General features: G+C 32.7%; 1 protein-coding gene across 1 annotated transcript in view; it reads left to right on the forward strand.

The window, feature by feature from the left end:
• The window catches only part of LOC132747806 (low-density lipoprotein receptor-related protein 4-like), a 68627-nt gene that overhangs the window by 36795 nt on the left and 11390 nt on the right, over positions 1-20442 (forward strand). The window contains exons 14-29 of the mRNA XM_060737310.1: positions 55-231; positions 467-592; positions 1291-1499; positions 2141-2328; positions 3101-3305; positions 3717-3903; positions 4402-4533; positions 4921-5058; positions 5702-5854; positions 6694-6799; positions 7229-7391; positions 7717-7945; positions 9609-9743; positions 10301-10478; positions 11038-11256; positions 12292-12386. Coding sequence (XP_060593293.1) covers positions 55-231; positions 467-592; positions 1291-1499; positions 2141-2328; positions 3101-3305; positions 3717-3903; positions 4402-4533; positions 4921-5058; positions 5702-5854; positions 6694-6799; positions 7229-7391; positions 7717-7945; positions 9609-9743; positions 10301-10478; positions 11038-11256; positions 12292-12386 — 2640 coding nt within the window. The remainder of the gene's footprint in view (positions 1-54; positions 232-466; positions 593-1290; positions 1500-2140; positions 2329-3100; positions 3306-3716; positions 3904-4401; positions 4534-4920; positions 5059-5701; positions 5855-6693; positions 6800-7228; positions 7392-7716; positions 7946-9608; positions 9744-10300; positions 10479-11037; positions 11257-12291; positions 12387-20442) is intronic.

Consider the following 20442-nt stretch of genomic DNA (forward strand, 5'->3'; position numbering starts at 1 on the left):
AGACAAAATCTGGATCTAAATAATTCATCTAAATGAATCCAAAATGTTTGACAGGACTACCACACCCATTTGCCCTGACATTGTTTGAGGACGAGTTATATTGGACAGACTGGCATACAAAGTCTATCAATAAGGCTAACAAGTTTACTGGTAATGATGTAGAGATGGTGAGAAATAGGCTACATTTTCCCATGGATATACACATCTTCCATAGGGAGAGGCAACCAGAAGGTATGTACAAGTCATTATTCTATTGTTTTAATTCCTTTTTTTCCAAGTATTTTATGTACTATCGTTTACTTTACATTTACTTTACAAAATTAATGTACATTGTATATGTCTGCACAAGTTTTTTTTTTTTTTAAAGAAGAAACTATTTTTTTGCTTGGCTTCAAAAATTATATATCTATAATTAATGCTTTGCCAAATGTGACTTAGAAGGTAAATACATTATTTCATATTTCAGCTGAAAACCGGTGCCAGGGTAACCAGAAAGGCTGTAGTCATTTATGTCTACCAAGCACTGTGGGATATAAGTGTGCCTGTCCTACAGGACTTGATCTCAAGGAAGACAGGAAAACTTGTGTCAAAAGTAAGTTTGATTTCAATTGTCTCGACAAATAATAACACAAAATTTGTGAGATAAATTTTTGTTCATGCAAATTTCGAGGGATATCCATGACTGAGTGATTAAGATTGTGGACTTCAAATCACTTGCCCCTCACTGCTGTAGGTAAAGATCCTGGTCATACACCCACTTGTCAGTGAAAAAAATGCATGGAGTGGTTGCTTGGTATTCCAACTCCAGGAAACTTTGAAAGTCACCACATAGTCTCATTCTGAGTTGGTGCAACATAAAACCCCACAAACATATCTGCCTCAAAAAGATGTTTTTAGTTGAGCAAAGTACACCTCAAGAAGAAATAATTGCATATTGATTTAAGTAGCCAAATAACAAGGGGTGAAAAACATAAAGTCATTGCACATATAACATGAATGTATCTTAGGTGATATCTTATCACTATTTACCTTGAATGAGAACTCTTCAATGCAATTTTTAGTGCATTCCATAAGGATTAAGATGTTAAGATTTCTTAAAATAACTTGAAGTGCTTTCTCAACAATCTACTTTAAATATATTTGAAAGGAGTATGTTCACAGCTTGGGCTTTTGATAGTTTATAATTCTATTTTTAAAAAAAGAAGCACCTGTTACCTATAGAAGATACTGGAAATTATCCTTTTAGTTTTTCAGGAAAAATAAATTTAAACATACTGATTATTATTTCAGATATTGAGTCTTTTCTGCTGTTCACAACTCGGTCTGATGTAAGAAGGATAACTCTTGGTACACCAGATCAGTCAGATGTAGTTATTCCCCTTAGTAACACTGTCAGTACAATGTCAGTAGACTTTGATGATAAAACAGACACTATATTCTGGACAGATAGTGGTTCTAATGCCATTAGTGCTGCAAAATGGGACGGAAGACAAGAGAGGGTATGTGTCAACACACTATAACAAGAAAAAAATCATTTTGGTTAAATGCAGGTTAATGTGAGGAAGCTATCCAGCTAGCTTATGAAATGTAGGTGGTTCTACTCAGGTGCTCATTTGTGCCTGAAATTAGGTACAAAGGTGCTTCCTGCACTAATAAAGCTGGAAAGTCACCATATGAATTTAACAGTGTTGGTGAGGTGTAAAATCCAGTGAAGATTATGCAGATAATCATTTTAATAAGTTTAATAGAAAATGGCAAAAAATTGTTACTAAGGTAATCCAAAATTATTTGTCATTCAAAGAATGTCCATACTTAAAGAAAGCTGATATGTTATTGATTAATGTTAATAATTTCTCAATTAATAAACTTGACCTTTCAGAAAGTATTCAGAATATTTAACCCTTTCATTTAATGGTTTGTGTTTTGTTTTTGTTTTTGTTTTTTTTTTTAAGAAAGAAAAAACAACTCTTAGTTTAGGTTATTTGAAGATCAAGTGTTACAGGCGTTCTATCAAGATATGTTTTGGTATATTTTGATATTTTAAGTTGAAAAAGTCTTCAGATATATAGAATTGCAATGAAATGATTCAAATTTATAGTTAATTATTTCTATAAAATCTGGCTATCTATATCTTATATAGGTAGTTGTGAGTTCAAGTGTAGGTAGTCCAGCAGGTCTAGCTGTGGATTGGGCCACAAGAAAACTGTACTGGACCGACTCTGAAATGGGTAGAATTGAGGTTTCAAACCTGGACGGATCTATGAGAGGTGTCCTGATCTGGTCAGGGTTGCAGAAACCTAGAGACATAGTAGTTGATCCAATCTCAGGGTAAGTTGAAGTGTTTGCTTTCAAATAAACAATTTTTTTTTTTAAAAGTGCTTTTCAAACAAATGATTTGTTTTTAGATATCTAGAAAGTGCTTTTTAAACAAATGATTTTTTTTTGATATCAGGAAAAAGCAGTTTAAACAACTGATTTGTTTAGGTATCTGAAAATTGCTTTACAAACTAAAGTGTTTTTTTTTAATATCTGGAAATTGCTTTACAAACAATTCTATGATAATTATATCAGTGCTTAAACAACATGCAACCTAATATTTGACATGTAAAGAAGAAAAAATAGTGTTTGTGTTAAATTTTATTGGCTCTACTTTTAAGTACTCGTACAGTATATTTAGATTGACATGGTTAATCGGTATTTACTTATTTTTTGATATTACATAAGCCAAATTTATGTCATTTTACAAAAGTTCATCAATATTTGTAAGAAATGCATACAATGAGACAGATAACACTTGAATGCAATTTCAAAACAATAAACTTAAACGAAGCATATAATTAGTTTCTTTAGTTTAGATGTACTCAATTTAATTTTTAGTCTTCTGGTAGCAACAGATTCTACCCATGCGGCCAGTGCAGACCAAGATCTGTCAGCACATCCATGCCATCTGATCTTGGTCTACACTGTTCGCTATTCAGTCAGTACATCTTCGAATTTTTTCCCTTAAAAGATGAATGTTATTGTCCAGATTTTACGATTTGATATGTCCATTTAATTATGATTTTAGTTAGGGTTATGGATAAGCATTTATATTTTATAGGTATATGTTTTGGACTGACTGGGACAAACCACCAAGGATAGAGAGAGCTGGTATGGATGGAAGGGATCAGAAAGTCCTCATTCACTCAAACCTAACTCACCCTAATGGTCTGTCTATAGATTACAGAGGTTCACCTAGACTATACTGGATAGATACAGGCAGTTACTCCCTCGAGTCTTGTACACTCGATGGATCTGGCAGGAAGGTGAATGGAAATTTTGATATTTTTATAGGCTTGACTGCCTTCACCTGTAAAAGCTAAAAAGTTGCCATATAACAATAATTACGTCATAATACCTATTACCCCTACACAAAAAATCTTAAGCAAATTGGTTTTCTCATCATTTGTAGGGTGAATTAAATGTATAGTACCTTTGTAAAGAGAGCAATTTTGGTTAAGAAAAAAGTAGAGAGAAAACTATCAAATATACTGATTATGTAGAAAGTTCTCTTGAACTTGTATGATTTCTTGGTGATATTATTGGTCCATTGGAATACATATGTATGTAGCTTTAAATTGAATGATTTTGATTGTTCATTTTGGACAGTAAATTCTGAACTTACTCAGAAATATTCATCATCTTTTATACAAAATGATCTTCTTCATCATTTGTAGGTGGTATTCACCATGAGTGATCCACGACCATTTGGATTTACTGTTTACGGAAACAGCATGTACTGGGCAGATTGGTTAACAAAGAAGATAATGACATCCGACCGCAGTGGTAATAGCCAGTCAACCTTGCAAAGTAACATGGGAAATGTGATGGACTTAACTGTCTTCCATAGGAACAGACCTGACAGTAAGTTGATATACTTTTTTCAGTTTCAACAATTCAGTACATAAAACTACATAAAAAAACAAAGCAAATTTTTTTTAATTAATTCGAATTTGAATATGTTCTTGAAGTTTAATTGACAAGTTTCATTATTAATTATAATAATATTAATAGGGAAATAAAGTTAATTGTTTTCACCTTTTAGCCAATTCCCAATCCACCATTTAAAATTCATGTAACACAGAGGTAAATTTAATGTAATGCTTTGTAGAGAGAGCTTATTATTAGGTTAAGATCAAGCACTTAAGATCAAGCACTTGAGAATACCTGAAATAATGCATGGAAGAGCACCTTGTGTATTCCTCCACTACTTACACCACCACTTACAATGTAACATATAATCATATCCTAGTCATGTGACCCAGGTCACATGACCCATTCACCACACCATTGTTGTTTAAAACCCTACAATGTATAAAAGTTAAGTTCATGTATAAGATAGCAAAAATCTTTGTTCTTCAGTATCAACAGTATGTCAGGAAGAAAATGGACAGTGCAGTCACCTGTGTCTCCCAGCCCCTCTACCTAGGGGACACACCTGTGTTTGCCCGACAGGGATATTATTACACCCAGATTTAAAGACTTGTAACTCAGGTATGTTACTCTTTATATACTCTCTAGTCATGATATTTATTTTGATATGTCTTTGATATATGTAGTCATTCTAAGAAGGTAAGAGAAAGGAAAATTATATTAATGCAAAGTAACTCTTAATATTTGTATAAGGTATTAGATTGGTTTCTGCAATATTAAGCTCACCTGGTGGCATTAATAATAAAAATATTACTTGGTTTCAGTTGAGTTATCCAGGGCCCTCTGTAATACATTGATAAAATTAATTTGAAAAATTTAATCTAAAGCTAACTGGATCATTATATTTTAAAATGAGGTACATGTAGTAAGTAAACTTATTAGTTTCAATGAAAAACAATCACTTGATCATTGATCACCTTATATATTAAAATCTTTTATGTTTTTCAGAAATGCGAAATTTTCTGATCTTTGCACAGCGTACTGATATCAGGAAGATCTCATTGGATGTGGACTACTTTGCTGATGTTCCTCTACCAATACATTCCCTCAAGAATGCCATTGCAATAAGTGTGGATAGAGTGGATGGTAAAATATGTTTATCTGTTTTGTTGGATACTAAGTCATAGCAACACAACACAACAACGTTTATTGTTCATTCAGTACTTATTTTGACATTTTACCTAAAAATTGTGAATAGTTTTGTCCAGATTTAGAGATGGACACGTCCATTTAAGATGTTTAACATGGTTAGGGTTAATTTGAGAGAACAAACAGAACATCAGTCCGCTAGACAAACATTTCACTTTCCCAGTTGAATTATAGTAAGGCTGAAAAGCTCACTTTGACAGATCTCTGATCAGCATATCTTGTCTACCGAAATATCTTTACAGACTTGCACTTGAATGATATATAGTGAAAGGTGCTGATGGTAAAAAAAGTAAAAATGTTGATTTATATGATTTTTGCAAAATTTAATATAGCTAGATCTGTGGTATTGCAATGTACTATTTAGATCTTTGGTATTGCAATTTACAATTTAGATATGTGGTATTGCAATGTATGATTTAGACCTGTGTATGATTTAGATCTTTGGTATTGCAATGTATGATTTAGATCTCTGGTATTGCAATGTACAATTTTGATCTTTGGTATTGCAATTTACAATTTAAATATGTGGTATTGCAATATACAATATGATTATTAATGAACATTGTTTATGTTTATACAGGGAAGGTATATTGGACTGACACAGTATTAGATAAGATAAAGCGAGCCAACCTGAATGGTTCTAACATAGAGAATGTGGTGACACATGGTTTAGATACACCAGATGGTATGGTGGTGGATGAGATAGGCAGGAAACTATACTGGACGGATACTGGTATGTTTAGTCATAGCTGATTGTATCATAGTTTCTTTCTGTCACTGACAAGTATCTAGTGTATAAATGGTTAACACATAAGTGTATCGACATGGAAATATTGGCCAATTTCTCTTAATGATGAAAATTGCTAAAATTTCCTCGAGCCTAAATATCACCCAACCAGTTTTCAGTTTTCGCACTACTACGGGGATGATGATTTGCTAATATTTCCATATGCAAAATGTCTGGAATTTTAAATTCGCTAACTTTTCGACATGCAGAAATATTCACTAAAACAGTTTGGTATCATTGTTTCTTCATTGAGTTCTTCTTATCATGTGAAATGCAAAGGGAAAAGCAAAAAGGAAATTAAGATGAATTCATCTTCAATTGTGGAGACTACCTAAATCAGGGGTCTTATTGAATGTAATTAGTTTTCATGTGGGTATTACAGGTTAAAAAAATAGTTGAGGTATCATTAATAACTAGCTAGCTAGTATTATAATAGAAGCTATTTCTCAGTGTGATATACCGCCTCCATGGTCAAGGGGTAAGAGTCGATGACTTCTAATCCAGTTACCTCTCTGGCATGGGTTTGATCCCCGGGAGATGCTTTGGTAGTTTAGCACGGAGGAAGGTAGTCTAGTACTGGTGTAACTCTCCAGGAACGATGGTTAGGAAACTACCCGCCTATATGACTAAAATACTGTTAGGAAAAGGCGTAAAATGAAATAAACAAACAAACAATATTAATAGACAGGAATGTTTTTTAATGAGACTGTGTGAAATAAAGTCTTGTTTTAGTTACAGGTATTTTTTTATAAATTACATGTATTTGTAATTATTTTCATGAAAAGGTTTAAATCGTATAGAAGTGTCCAATCTTGATGGTACAATGAGAAGAGTTTTGATATGGGAAGGGCTTGACAAACCAAGGGCAATAACTCTATTCTATGAGGAAAGGTAAATTATCTGCACTATTCTATTATGTGACATAGTAAATGAATATAATTATAATCTTTTGTCTTGAAGTTTTTACCACTCTAGCATGAAGTTACACAAAGACTTTATAATTTACATATAAATATAAATAATTCAATTTAATATTTCTAAAGAGAAGGTATGAAACTTAATTTATATTTATGGTAATTTTTCTAAATTTGGAAAATTGAAATTAAGTTTACAATTTGCAAAACTTTGGTTAAAAAATATGAGAAGGCTTGTGAATGCCCCAACTGTTTTTCAATTCATTTTCAAAGTTTTTCCACAAGATGTAAGAAGAAAGATATTTTTTTCCATGTAGAATATTTTATAAAATGGGAATTAAAAAGGACAACAATTGATACTTGATTTATGAAATCTAAGTTGTTAATTTTTCTCTATATTTTTCAGGTATTTATACTGGAGTGACTGGGGTAAAGAACCAAAAATAGAAAGATCAGAGTTAGATGGTAATAATCGTAAAGAGATTGTCTCTGAAAATATAATCTGGCCAAATGGACTGACTATTGACCGAGAAACATCAAGGATACTATGGGCAGATGCAAGAACTGAGGTATGGTTCATAACTCTTATTTAATTTCAATGCTTTTCTTGTACGGATACAATATTCTGAATGGTGAAATATGTCTCTGATAGTTAAAAGGAGTCAATGATGGTGCTTAAGTTTAAATGTCCTTAAATATTCAAGGACTAAAGGCCTCCAGAAAAACATGGTTATTTGATCAAAAAAACAAAATTTTTCAATTTGGGAAGTGTGTTAATTGTTTTTAGGCCAGAGTTTAAAAATTCTTTATATTCAGTAGATGTAGTTTCAATGTTTGATTGAATGTCATGATGTAGTATTCCTATTTCGTAATCAAGGTTATTTTATGTTATAGCAAATAGAGTCAGTTGACCTTAATGGAGGCGGGAGAAAGGTGTTGGTGAAAAAGGTAGCTCACCCCTACAACCTGGCAATATCTGGTGATCTAGTATACTGGACGGACTGGCAGAAGACCGCAGTATTCAGTGCCAACAAGGATGGATCAACACCAGATAAACAGGATCAGGTGCTCCCTAAATTGGCAGGAATCATGGATATACATGCTGTCCATATGGATGAGAAAGGTACAGACTAATACACTTTCCATTGTAAAATATTAACTTTATATGAAAACAGTCTTTGATTGATTTGAAATACTAAAATAGTAGATTATTAGTCCCCTACCGGTTTACCGGAGGGGACTTTAGGTTTACCCTCCGTCCGTCTGTCTGTCTGTCCATCCATCAGTCCGTCCGTCCGTCTGTCCGTCCGTCAGTCAGTCCGTCCGTCCACAAAACTGGATCCCGCGATAACGCAAAAAGTACTGAAAATATTTTAATGAAACTTGATATATGGATAGATGGCAGTATGGAGATTATGCACATCTTTTTCTTTTCTTCCTATGTTAAAAATTCTGGTTGCTATGGCAACAAATAGACTGAAAATATGGCAAATTTTACACATAACCTGGATCCCGCGATAACGCAAAAAGTACTGAAAATATTTTTATGAAACTTGATATATGGATAGATGGCAGTATGGAGATTATGCACGTCTTTTTCTTTCCTTCCTATGTTGAAAGTTCTGGTTGCTATGGCAACAAATAGACTGAAAATATGGCAAATTTTACACATAACCTGGATCCAGTGATAACACAAAAAGTACTGAAAATATGTTTATGAAACTTGACATATGGGTAGATGGCGGTATAAAAATTATGCACATTCTTTTCTTATCTTCCTATGTTGAAAATTCTTGTTGCTATGGCAACAAATAGACTGAATTTCAAGATTTCTGATTCTAGTTTTTAAGTTTTTTCACTATAAGTTCTTTATTTCTTAAGGTATTTTCTTCAAACTTTAAATATAAATTGCTTGTCATCAACCACATCATATGTGACAAGGTTTACAACTCTAGCACAAAATTTTTCAGAATGACCTCCCTTGAACTTAAAATTTTCATGAAAAAAAACATTGTTTTTTTAAAAACTTCTTTTTCTGAATGTATCTACTTCAAACTTCATATAAATGTTTCTTATTATCACTCAACATTTGTGAGTGTTCAATACTCTAGCAAGACTATTTCCAGAATTATGCCCCTTTTGAACTTAGACTTTTTTTGAGAAATTGGTAATTTTTACTCCAACTTCTTCAATCATGATAGGATTTTAAAAATGTTATATTTTGATAACAGGGATGTTTAAAAAATAACTTTAGAGTGTCCTTCAGTCCGTCTGTCTGTACATAAAAACTGTTTCCTGTGATCACTTTTTAAGAACTTTTTCGACAAATTTACTTAAAATAGGAACCTAAGTGAATGGCCAATGGCCCTTCAGAATGTTGCTTGGGCTCTTACCGGTAGGGGACTTATGGATTGCTTGCAATACTATGATAATTGCTTGTTTGAGTAGTTGTTCTTAGTTTATGAGTGTTATATTCATAAAGAATTTGTAGTTTGAAAAAAGTAGGGAGTTTATTGTTGAACTTACTTATTGAATTTTGTTTGAACTTTCATACAAAACTGTTTTAAAATCTCCAAAAATAGATCTTTCTGGAAAATTCCATACTGGTACAAGTTATAATTAAGGAAACACGATTTTCATAAAATGTTATAGAAATTTCATTCCTGCATTTGACAATTTAAACTATAGTTACCATGCATTGAGGAGATAACAAAATAAGAACCTTGCTTTTTATTAAAATATTTTGAATAAGAAACAAAGAAATTATCACTTTCTTTATATTTCAGTCAATTTGAAGATGGATAAATGTCGTAGAAAGAATGGAGGCTGTAGTCATTTATGTTTACCAAACAGACGAGGTGTAACATGTTCGTGTCCATCTGGGCTTCAGTTACGACCTGATAAAGTTAGCTGTGAAAGTAGTAAGTGTTACATTCACTATCTCCACAGGCTCGATTATAACACTTTCTTAGACATATTTAATGTAATATTCTAACACTCTTTGTGATTTAGTCACTATACACAAAGAAGAAGAAAAAAAACATAGTTTAGACTTACCTGCCAATAAACACTGGTTAGGGACAACATTTACATACAGCTATTATTTTTTCTCTGATTAAATAATTTACAAAGCCTTTTTGAGGCACCAATCATAATGTATTTTATTGAATACTTTTGGTTCTTATTTTGTATTCTTAATATATGTTGTTTTGATAGGTTAAAAATTAAGCATTTGGGCCTACGGCTTTTGTGGTCAATTCCTACGCATCAAAACTTCAGACCGGTGTTAAATAGCCAATAAAACTGCTGAGACTGATATTATTTTTTAAACATTTTGTGTAGGATACTATATATGTTTCTCTTCAGAAAATGTATGTAATATTACAGCATTAAGTTCATTTCAAAAAAACAAAACTATGCTAAGAATTTTGAAAGAATTTGGACATTGGCATATATTAGAGTTTATTTAATTTTACAGTGCCAGAAGAGTATATATTATTTGCAAGTCGAGGTAGTATCCGGAGGATAGCTCTAGATTTACCAGACATGACAGATGTCTATCTACCATTACCTGACCTACAGAATATCATAGCTATAGATTATGACTACTCGGATAAGAAGTTATATTATACAGATGTACAGCTAGATGTTATAAGGTTTGTAACATTTTCCCAACTTGTAGCTAACGTCACTCACATAATTAAATATTTGACATATTGAAACAAGAAATAGTTGCTATTTGACAACATTGTTACAGTTTAGCACTGAAAATGTCTCTTGAGCCTTTTTGACCTCAAATATTTTGTCATATTTTCATGCTTTCTGAAATTTTTTCGTTAGAGCACATGATTGCCAAATAGTCCTATGCATTCACTGTTTCTCATAACATCTTTATTTATTGACAGTTACCGTACATCATTAGATTCTGTATTGATTTTCAGGTTGAACTTATAATACTTCTGTATTAATCAGTTTTGATGTTTTAATTCAAATTCACTTAACTCTCAAACCATCTAGATAACATTATAAAGACTGTAGATTTTAGAATATATTAGTGCTATGGGTGACTATTCGGAGAATTAAGGTTATTTGTAAACCCCTACTCTACTACAATGAGTAAAGTTAGGAGTAACCCAAAAAATTTATCTGACAAAAGCAAATGATAATTTCTTTCTAATTTTTGGTGTATGATAAATTATGTTTTTCTTTTGACAGACGGGCAAATTTAAATGGCACAGATATAGAAACTGTGATTAGTTCTCGTCTGAAGACAACAGATGGTCTGGCTGTTGACTGGATAGGTAAAAATCTGTACTGGACGGACACAGGGACAGATGTGATTGAGGTGGCCAAGCTGACGGGTCAGTATAGAAGGACACTTATCAAAGACAATCTGGATCAACCAAGGGCAGTTGCTGTGTATCCACAAAAAGGGTAAGCCAGTTACTGCCTTCTGTTTAGAATGTTAATTTAGTGATAACTTTCTTATAAAAAATTGGTGAAGTATAGAATGATGAAAGGAAAGTTGGTTTGATTTCTGTCACATGTTTTGGTTGATTAAATTATTCTTTTAGCTGATTGTCATGTAGGAAAATAAATACAGTGAAAAGGCTTTATGATAATATTGTTGATAAAATCGAAAAAAGGGCAAAATGAACTTTATTCTCCAGCTGAAAGTTTATGAGCAATCTAATCTGCATGGTTACAATTTTTCATGTACAAAAATTTTTTTGGAAACTGTTCTCAGGAAATCTACTGGTTGGGGACCACCAAAACCGGACAACCACCAAACCCGGACGGCCCCGAAAATGCTTAATTTAGTATTTTCTTTGTTCAGTGGTTGTCAGTCACTTTTTTATCAACAATAAGTGCATGTTTCTTTTAAAATTAAGTGAATAAATTTATTTCAACCTCCTTAAATGGTAATATTTTAATGTCTATTTCAAAAATGTTGACGTTGAAATTCGGGGGTCAAGAAAGCAATGCCTGACCTCATATACCAGTTATAATAATTTGCAGAGTGAATAATAGAATATCCAAAACTTCAGCATTGTTGCCGACATATTGTATATCATGTTACAAATCAAAAATCAAAACACCCAAGCTTTTATCTGAATTAAATCACATCATGTACATATCTGTCCGGACACATGGTACTGTAGTGTAGACAATTTAGGTAATTTTGATACCCTCCTTGTCGAGCCTCAGATATAAATGTCAATAAAATCAGAAATAAACAAACTAGTTTGTTAGTTAGGAGAAGAACCTAGCTGAACTATGTAAAATTTTTTGGTCTCTAGGTAAAAAATTATGAAATCTGTACGGAAAAATGTTCCAAAAGTGTCCGGTTGATGGTCTCCGACCAGTAAGTGTTGCAACCATTTTGTTTAATTATTTATTTATTTTATTTATTATAAAACTTGTTTCTGAAAAGAAAATCAGTTATATTTTACACCTACATTTTTACAGATATCTATATTGGACGGACTGGGGTTATCAACCTCGAATAGAGAGAGCATACATGGACGGTACTCACAGAAAAATCATTATCAACTCTAACCTGGGTAAGTTAAAGTCATAAATATTTTTCAAAGGTTATTCATGTTAACTAAGGCCTGCATGCTCCATATAATAAGTGTCCTGATACCGTTTAAAATGCATACATGTATAAATGTATAAAGCTAGTTTAATAATGAAGGCTCTTGCTGTAATGAGAAATAATTGGTGATAAAGTTAGTAAAATGTAAGCAAAATGGTATTATTTTGGAATGCCATACAAAATACTAAATCACTGCAGAACACAAAAGATAGTTAAGCTATATGAATATGTCCAATGAGTAACTTTCTGGAAATTGTAATTTGGCACCAGAAATAAAAGTTTTAAAGATAAAAACTATTAGCATCTTTGAAGCTTTATGAGGCATTAAGAACTTTTCTTTGTCCACAAATGATAGTTTTACTAATCATATAATTATGTACTCATGTAGTTATTAATTGTTTTGAGTTCACAACAAAAAAAGCTTTAGGGATGACTTTTGGTATGAAGATGAGCTTTTGAGATAGAGGGATACTGTGATGTCAGTAGTTCAGCATCAGTGTTTCTTTCTCTTTTTTATGCTCCCCGAAAAATTTCAGGGGAGCATATAGTCGCCGCCTTGTTCGTCCGTCCATCCGTCCGTCCGTCCGTCCCCTTTTCTTGTCCGGGACATAACTTTGAAACAACAAGAGGTATCAACATGAAACTTTGTAGGTAGATAGATCTCATTGAGTAGGTGTGCAGTGCACAAGAACCGTAACTCTGCCTTGCCTAATTTTTGAATTATCCCCCTTTGTTTATTTTACACTTTGAACTTTGTCCGGGACATAACTCTAAAACTATAATAGGTATCAACATGAAACTTTGTAGGTAGATAGATCTCATTTGGTAGGTGTGCAGTGAACAAGAACCGTAACTCTGCCTTGCCTAATTTTTGAGTTATCCCCCTTTGTTTATTTTACACTTTGAACTTTGTCCGGGACATAACTCTTAAACTATAAGAGGTATCAACATGAAACTTTGAAGGTAGAAAGATCTCATTGAGTAGGTGTGCAGTGCACAAGAACTGTAACTCTGCCTTGCCTTATTTTTTAATTATCCCCCTTTGTTTATTTTTACACTTTGAACTTTGTCCAGGACATAACTCTAAAACTATAAGAGGTATCAACATGAAACTTTGTAGGTAGATAGATCTCATTGAGTAGGTGTGCAGTGCTTAAGAACCGTAACTCTGCCTTGCCTAATTTTTGAATTATCCCCCTTTGTTTAATTTCACACTTTGAACTTAGTCCAGGACATAACTCTAAAACTATAGGAGGTATCAACATGAAACTTTGTAGGTAGATAGATCTCATTAAGTAGGTTTGCAGTGCACAAGAACTGTAACACTGTCTTGCCTACTTTTGGAGTTATTGCCCTTTTGTTCATTTTGACACTTTGAACTTTGTCCGGGACATTACTCTAAAATTATAACAGATATCAACATGAAACTTTGTAGATAGATAGGTCTCATTGGGTAGAAGTGAAGTGCTTAAGAATCATTACTCTGCCTTGCCTTACTTTGAAATTATTGCCCTTTGTTTATTTTTACTTTTTGACTTTTGTCCGGGACATAACTTTAAAACTATTAGAGATATCAACATGAAACTTTGTAGGTAGCTAGATATCATTGGATAGAACTGCAATGCTTAAAGAACCTAAACAAAGCCTGGTCTAATTTTGGAGTTATTGCCCTTTGTTCATTTTTGCACTTTGAATTTTACCAGGGACATAACTCTGATATCATCAGGAAACTTTATAGATAGATAGATCTCATTGAATAGAAGTGCAGTGCAAAAAAAACATAACTCCGCCTTGCCTAATTTTGGAGTTTTTGCCCTTTGTTCATTTTTTTATACTTTCCTGTGTCCAGAACCTTCTCGGGGAGCATCACCCGGTTCAACCGGTTCTTGTTTCTTTTAGCTCACCTGTCAGGGTGGTCATTGTTTTTCCCTTTATGTATATAGTAAAAACTTAAGTCTTCTTTTGAAGAACACAAAGAGCTAGAGCTAAGGTATTTAGCATGAAACATCTTCTAATGGGTGTCTACCAAGTTTGTTCAAATAAGGGCCCTGGGGTTAAAATTGGCCCCGCCCCGGGGGTCATTGATTTTCCTTGTATGTGTATAGTTAAAACTTAAAGAATCTTCTTTAAAAAACCCAAAAAAAGCTAGAGTTAAGATACTAAGCATGAAATATCTTCTAGTGAGTGTCTACCAAGATTGTTCAAATATAAGCCCCGGGGTCAAAATTGGCCCCGACCGGGGGGGGGGGGGGGGGTCATACTTTTTCCCTATATGTGTATAGTAAAAAACTTTAAAAAGTCTTCTTTTAAAATCCCCAAAGAGCTAGAGCTTAGATATTTATCATGAAATATCTTCGAGTTTGTTCAATTAAAAGCCCTTTTGTTAAAATTAGTCCCACCCAGATGGCCTATATACATGTGAGCGATTTCATGGCCATGATGGCCCTCTTGTTTGTTTTTTTTATTAACTGTTCAAATGTACATCAAATTAAACCTGTTACTATATCATGTTCCTTCTAGTGTAACATTTTAACTTTGATTTATATTAAGTATATAAAATATGTTTTCTTCCTTTCACATTTCCTTTGGTTTCATTTTTTATGTCTAATGGCTTTACAAAATCATGTAGATTTGATAGGGTGTGTTGGTTACCGTTTGGTAGCTATATTAAATGGAAGGTCTCCTATTAAAAAAAAAAATCCCTTACTTTTACATATAATACAATCCTGACAAGGTAATAATCTCTCAAGACTAAAAATGGAGCACCAGACTGGAAAACAATTTTATTATACCCAAACTACTTAGAGCAAGTCATATAGATTTGCCTGTGTGCATCTGTCTGTCCTGCTACAATGCTGTCCACCTATAGACAATTTTCTAGTTAAGTAATCAAATGTATAATGTATGCTATTTAGAAAAGATTTAACTCACTACATTGTCTGTGCAGTACCTCTAGACACTTTCAGAAATCATGATCACATAGTTGAAAAATATCACTTTTTTTCCCATTCTTACATTTTTCATTCATGATCGTATATAAATTGGTGTGAAAGAGATAAATTAGACATCTTGAAGTTCATTTTGGCCGTAGAAGAGGCAAGATTTTGGCATTTAATCATTCAAGTGCCTTGTGCGGTATATACCAAAATACAGTATTTAGTGTGGTGCTCCAACACTTATTTTAGTCTCTCACTCATAAAGAAAGGCTTAAGACTGTACTTTTTCTGTACAATGATTTAATTTGGAATAGATTTATGATTATTAAAATTAGTATTATATATATATTAGAACAGTATATATGTATATATTAAGCCAGACTTATAAATTGCATGAAACTTTCAAAGTATTTAGTTTTTTTAATTACCAAGTACACATTTTCCTTATGACCTAATGCAAAAATAATATCTTAAAAACCCTTCAAGAGGCATTTTAATATTTTCAAAACAATGCAATTTTTTTAATTTAAATATTTTTGTTTTGATATTTGTGTGATTGTTTATTTTTCCTGTTATCGTGAATCACTTCCTCCCATTTGAATTAGTCATACAAAGTTTCCAAGTAATACAAATAAAAACTGTTTATATAGTTCATTCTTATTTTTAAACAGCATGTCTATTTAAACAGCATGTCTGTTTAAAAGATATAAAGGCAGATTTCAGATAAAGTGATTGTCAAGTACTGATAATGCATTCAAATATAGCTGATAGCTATAAAGTTTCTCATCCAATTTTTTAATCTTACAAAATGACGATGTGCAGCATAAAGTAAACAGTTATATGCACACATTTAAGACAGGCTTGAGCTAGCATATAGTACATCCTGGATCTAAAAATAAAAATTTATAAGTTTAAAAGTTTAAGTGCTGGTCTAACTGGATTATTTATGGATTATGTAGCCTGTTTTAATTGAATACGATTGTATAGAATAACTGTTTTAATTGAAAGAGACTGTTAAGTTTAAGGTATTAACTTACCTGCTATGAAAGTAATGTGGTATTAAAAACTATGTGTACTTAGGTGTCAGAGTTTACTGATATTTAGGTTAACATTTATAAAACATTTACATATCGTGTGACATATGATAAAATGGTCTACTACTTCTATATTAACCTGATGCTGAAAAGGACTTGTTAATTATTTATGTTTATTAAAAAATAATCAACAAAACTGTGAACTTCTGATTAACAAAGTTAACTTATATTAAAGTTAACATTACTGAAACATTTTGCGTTGGATAAAAAATCAGTCTAAGAACAAACATGTTGCTCCTTCAACAAACTATGAACTTGCTTCATTTTCTTGCTGTTTTTACGCATGAAAAGATTTCAAAATGTTCACAACATATGGACAGCAGTGCATGCACACAACATTACACGTGGATTGATGAACCTTGCGAATGGTGCCCGTTAAATAAAAAGTGCTATGAAAAATGTTCTACAGACAATATTTGTACCAACAAAAGTGCCAGCTTTTTGTCTGATTGTAAGAAGATAAATGCACAGAATTATTCTTATAATGTTGATGAAGCTTATAAACTGGCAAAGTTTTCGGCTGTAGCATATTCGGATGAACCAATGAAATGTTTAAACAAGTTGTTTCCAGGAAGCGATTATATGCTGTTCTATGTCTATTTCAAGAAGTGTGATAACTATTTGTTTAAATATAAAAACAAATGTTTAGCCTTTGCAACGTTTTCACATCGGAACCGTGAAATTATTGTAGCTTATCGCGGAACAAGAGGGATGAAGCAAATCGCGGATGAAGTTCTCACAAGCCTTGGAACATCGCCTGTGTCAACTGCTATTGGCGGGAAAGTGGAGCGGTACTTTTATAATGTACATGAAAAATCCTATTATCATATAAAACACATGATTAAGGATCTGATACACTGGTATCCAAACTACACTGTGAAACTAACAGGACATTCACTAGGGGGTGCTGTTGCATCAATTTCAAGTGCAATGCTCGTAAAAGAAAAAATTCTTCGACCAGACCAGGTTCTTCTATACACATTTGGTATGCCGCGAGCCGGGAACAAGGAGTATGCTCATGCTCACAGTAAACTGGTTCCCAATAGCTGGAGAGTTGTAAGAGATGGCGATCAAATCACAAAGTTACCATCATGTAAATTTGGACTTTGCTTATTCCGTAAACCACATCATCATGGCAAGCAAGTTTTGTACTCTGGCTCAAAAATGGAGAAAAATTCGGAGCACATTGTTTGCAATGAAAATGACGCAACACATTCAGAGTGCAAGGAACAGAAGAGACGTAAAAGAAATTTGATAAAAAACTTGTCTAAAAGACACAGGGTCTACTTTGATATTCCGATGGGAACATACTGTCGTGACCATGTCTTGCAAGAAACTGCTGATCAAAATTAGATCTAGTGTATATCAATTTGAGAGTTATTGTAAAAAAACACTTAAATATGTCTCAAGACTATTTGAGTGTCATAGAAGATGACATTTGAAAAACATAATATATTATTATGATATAGAAACTTTTAAATTATGACATGAATAAAACTTGAACATTTTAAAGAATAAATCTCTTAATAGATCTATCAGTAAAGATAAGATAAAAATATTTAAAAGAAAAAAAAAGAAAGAAAAACATGTATAGCAAATTTTTGATTTCTAATAATAATACACCAGAAAAAAAAAACACTTTTTTATGTGTAAAAAATATATTGAAAGATACGAATTTTATGATATGCAATGTATTAATGTACTGTAATATAACACAAATCTTAAATACATTATATCAAGTAAATGTATATGAATTTTTCATGAGGGTACCTCTAAGGGGAATTGTGGCCTACATGTAAGTGTCTTATCTGAACCAAACTCCCCATGGTACAAAAATGTAGTTGGTAAGTTTTAAACTATGGGGACTTATCTGGCCGAGCAGATTAGATTGTTAACTTTAAAATCAATTTTCTATGTGACAACCTTGCAAATAAAGTTCTAATTCCTACATTTGCCTACTTTTGGGAAAATTTGTTCTAATAAGTAAAGAAGTGTTTGTGGTTTTGGAGGGTTAAATCTGCAATAATGCATGAATGAGTATCTTTGATCTCCATTCACCAGCAAAATCTTGAAAATCATCACTTGAACTTTATAGTTCAATCTCAAAGGAAAATTTGTCTGCAATAAATCACATTGGCCTAAAATATTTGTGATAGTAGCATTAATAAATCACAGATAGATGAAAAGTAGTGAAATTGCTTGGTCAACAATTATGCTCAGATAGGACAAAAATGTTTTTGTTATATCAATAATGCACAGGTTGGCCAATAAATAGTTAAATTGTTTAGCCAGCATTAATTAACAAGACATTTGTTTAATCGCCAGTAATTGACAGATAAAACAAAAATGGTTAGAGAGTTGAATTATTTCTTAACTACCAGCTTATTGGCCGCAGTGTTTTTTTGAAGTTGGCTTCTTAGCAGATATTGTTTGGTCAGTAATTATAAGATGCCAAAACATCAAAGATCTTGGTAGCTTGGACATGTCTGTACTAACAAAAACATAAAACTGGCCATTAAATCAAAGTACATTGGCTTAGAAACCTCGAACGCACTGCTTTGAGTCCTGCCTGCCTACTCATTTATGGTCAAAAGGTCAAAGGCCAAGGTCATTGTGACCTTTACTTCAAATTTTCTCCTTATTTAGAAAATATGCATCTCAATATCCCTCATCTCCCTCGAGCAGCTTTTGTTTTATCTCCAATAGTAAATCTGGAAGGTTGAAAGTGGCCATGTCAGTGTTGATATGGCTTGTAAATGAAAGAAAATAAGATATTCATTTTGTATGAGTTATTGAACTAAATCACGCATGTATATCTTATTTTATGTAAATAAGAAAGACTTGTAGCTTTTGTACAATTGTTATATTCATTTCACCAAATTCAATACAAGAGATTGTTGACTCTTAAATTTAATATCGACTTTTTACAATATTTGCTCCAATTTGACACTTGTACAACTTTTGCTTGGTGGTATTGTATTTGCAAACACTCTTTTTTTAAAGCCTAAAAGGTAACTCCATTTATTGTCCCCATTTTAGGTAAAACAGGATCTGGGACTACCTTAAACAAACATTTTATGTTATCATGACATTATATGAAATATGAATGGATGATATAATATCACAGAAATCTAGGGCAATTTGATGATATGTAATGGAAAATTTAAAAAGATACTTGTATATAATATTATAATAATCAAGGCCAATTCAATTAGATAATACACAGGGGGGGGGGGGGGGGGGAACAAGATTGTAATTGCTAATATAATCAAGAATCCTTTTCTGTTATTGTTATCCTATAATGATAATGGCAATATTGATAATGGACAGTTTCAAAATTGGAAGTCGGACAAGTCTATTTTAAGCATTCAGCAAGGTTAAGGGTTTAAACCTTGAATGTAGCAAACTACTAACCTTTATTATCCCCCGCCGAAAATTTTCGGCGGAGGATATAGTAATACTCTCCGTCCGTCCGTCCGTCCGTCCGTCCGACCTTCCGTTCGTCCGTCCTTCCGTCCGAAATATTTGTCCGGAGCATATCTCTAAAAGTATTTGAGTTATCAACTTGAAACTTCATAGGTGGATAGACCTCATTGAGGAGGAGTGCAGTGCACAAGTATGATAACTCTACCTTGCATGATTTTTGAGTTATTGCCCTTTGTTATTTTTCAAAATTGATTTTTGTCCAGAGCATAACTCCAAAAGCCTATCAGATATTAACATGAAACTTCTTAGGTGCATAGATCTCACTCAGGAGGTGTGCAGTGCTCAAGAATGATAACTCTTCCTTTCATAATTTTTGAGTTATTGCCCTTTGTTATTTTTCATACCTAATTTTTCACCTGAGTGGAGCATAACTCAAAAAGTGTTTGAGATATCAACATGAAATGTCATAGAAGGATAGATCTTATTGAGGAGAAATGTTGTGCGCAATAATGATAACTCTTCCCTATACAATTTTTTGAGTTATTGCCCTTTGTTGTTTTTTTCA

The sequence above is a fragment of the Ruditapes philippinarum genome, unplaced genomic scaffold, assembly GCF_026571515.1.
Source record: "Ruditapes philippinarum isolate M1 unplaced genomic scaffold, ASM2657151v2 ctg4744_1_1_1_1, whole genome shotgun sequence".
NCBI lineage: Eukaryota > Metazoa > Mollusca > Bivalvia > Venerida > Veneridae > Ruditapes > Ruditapes philippinarum.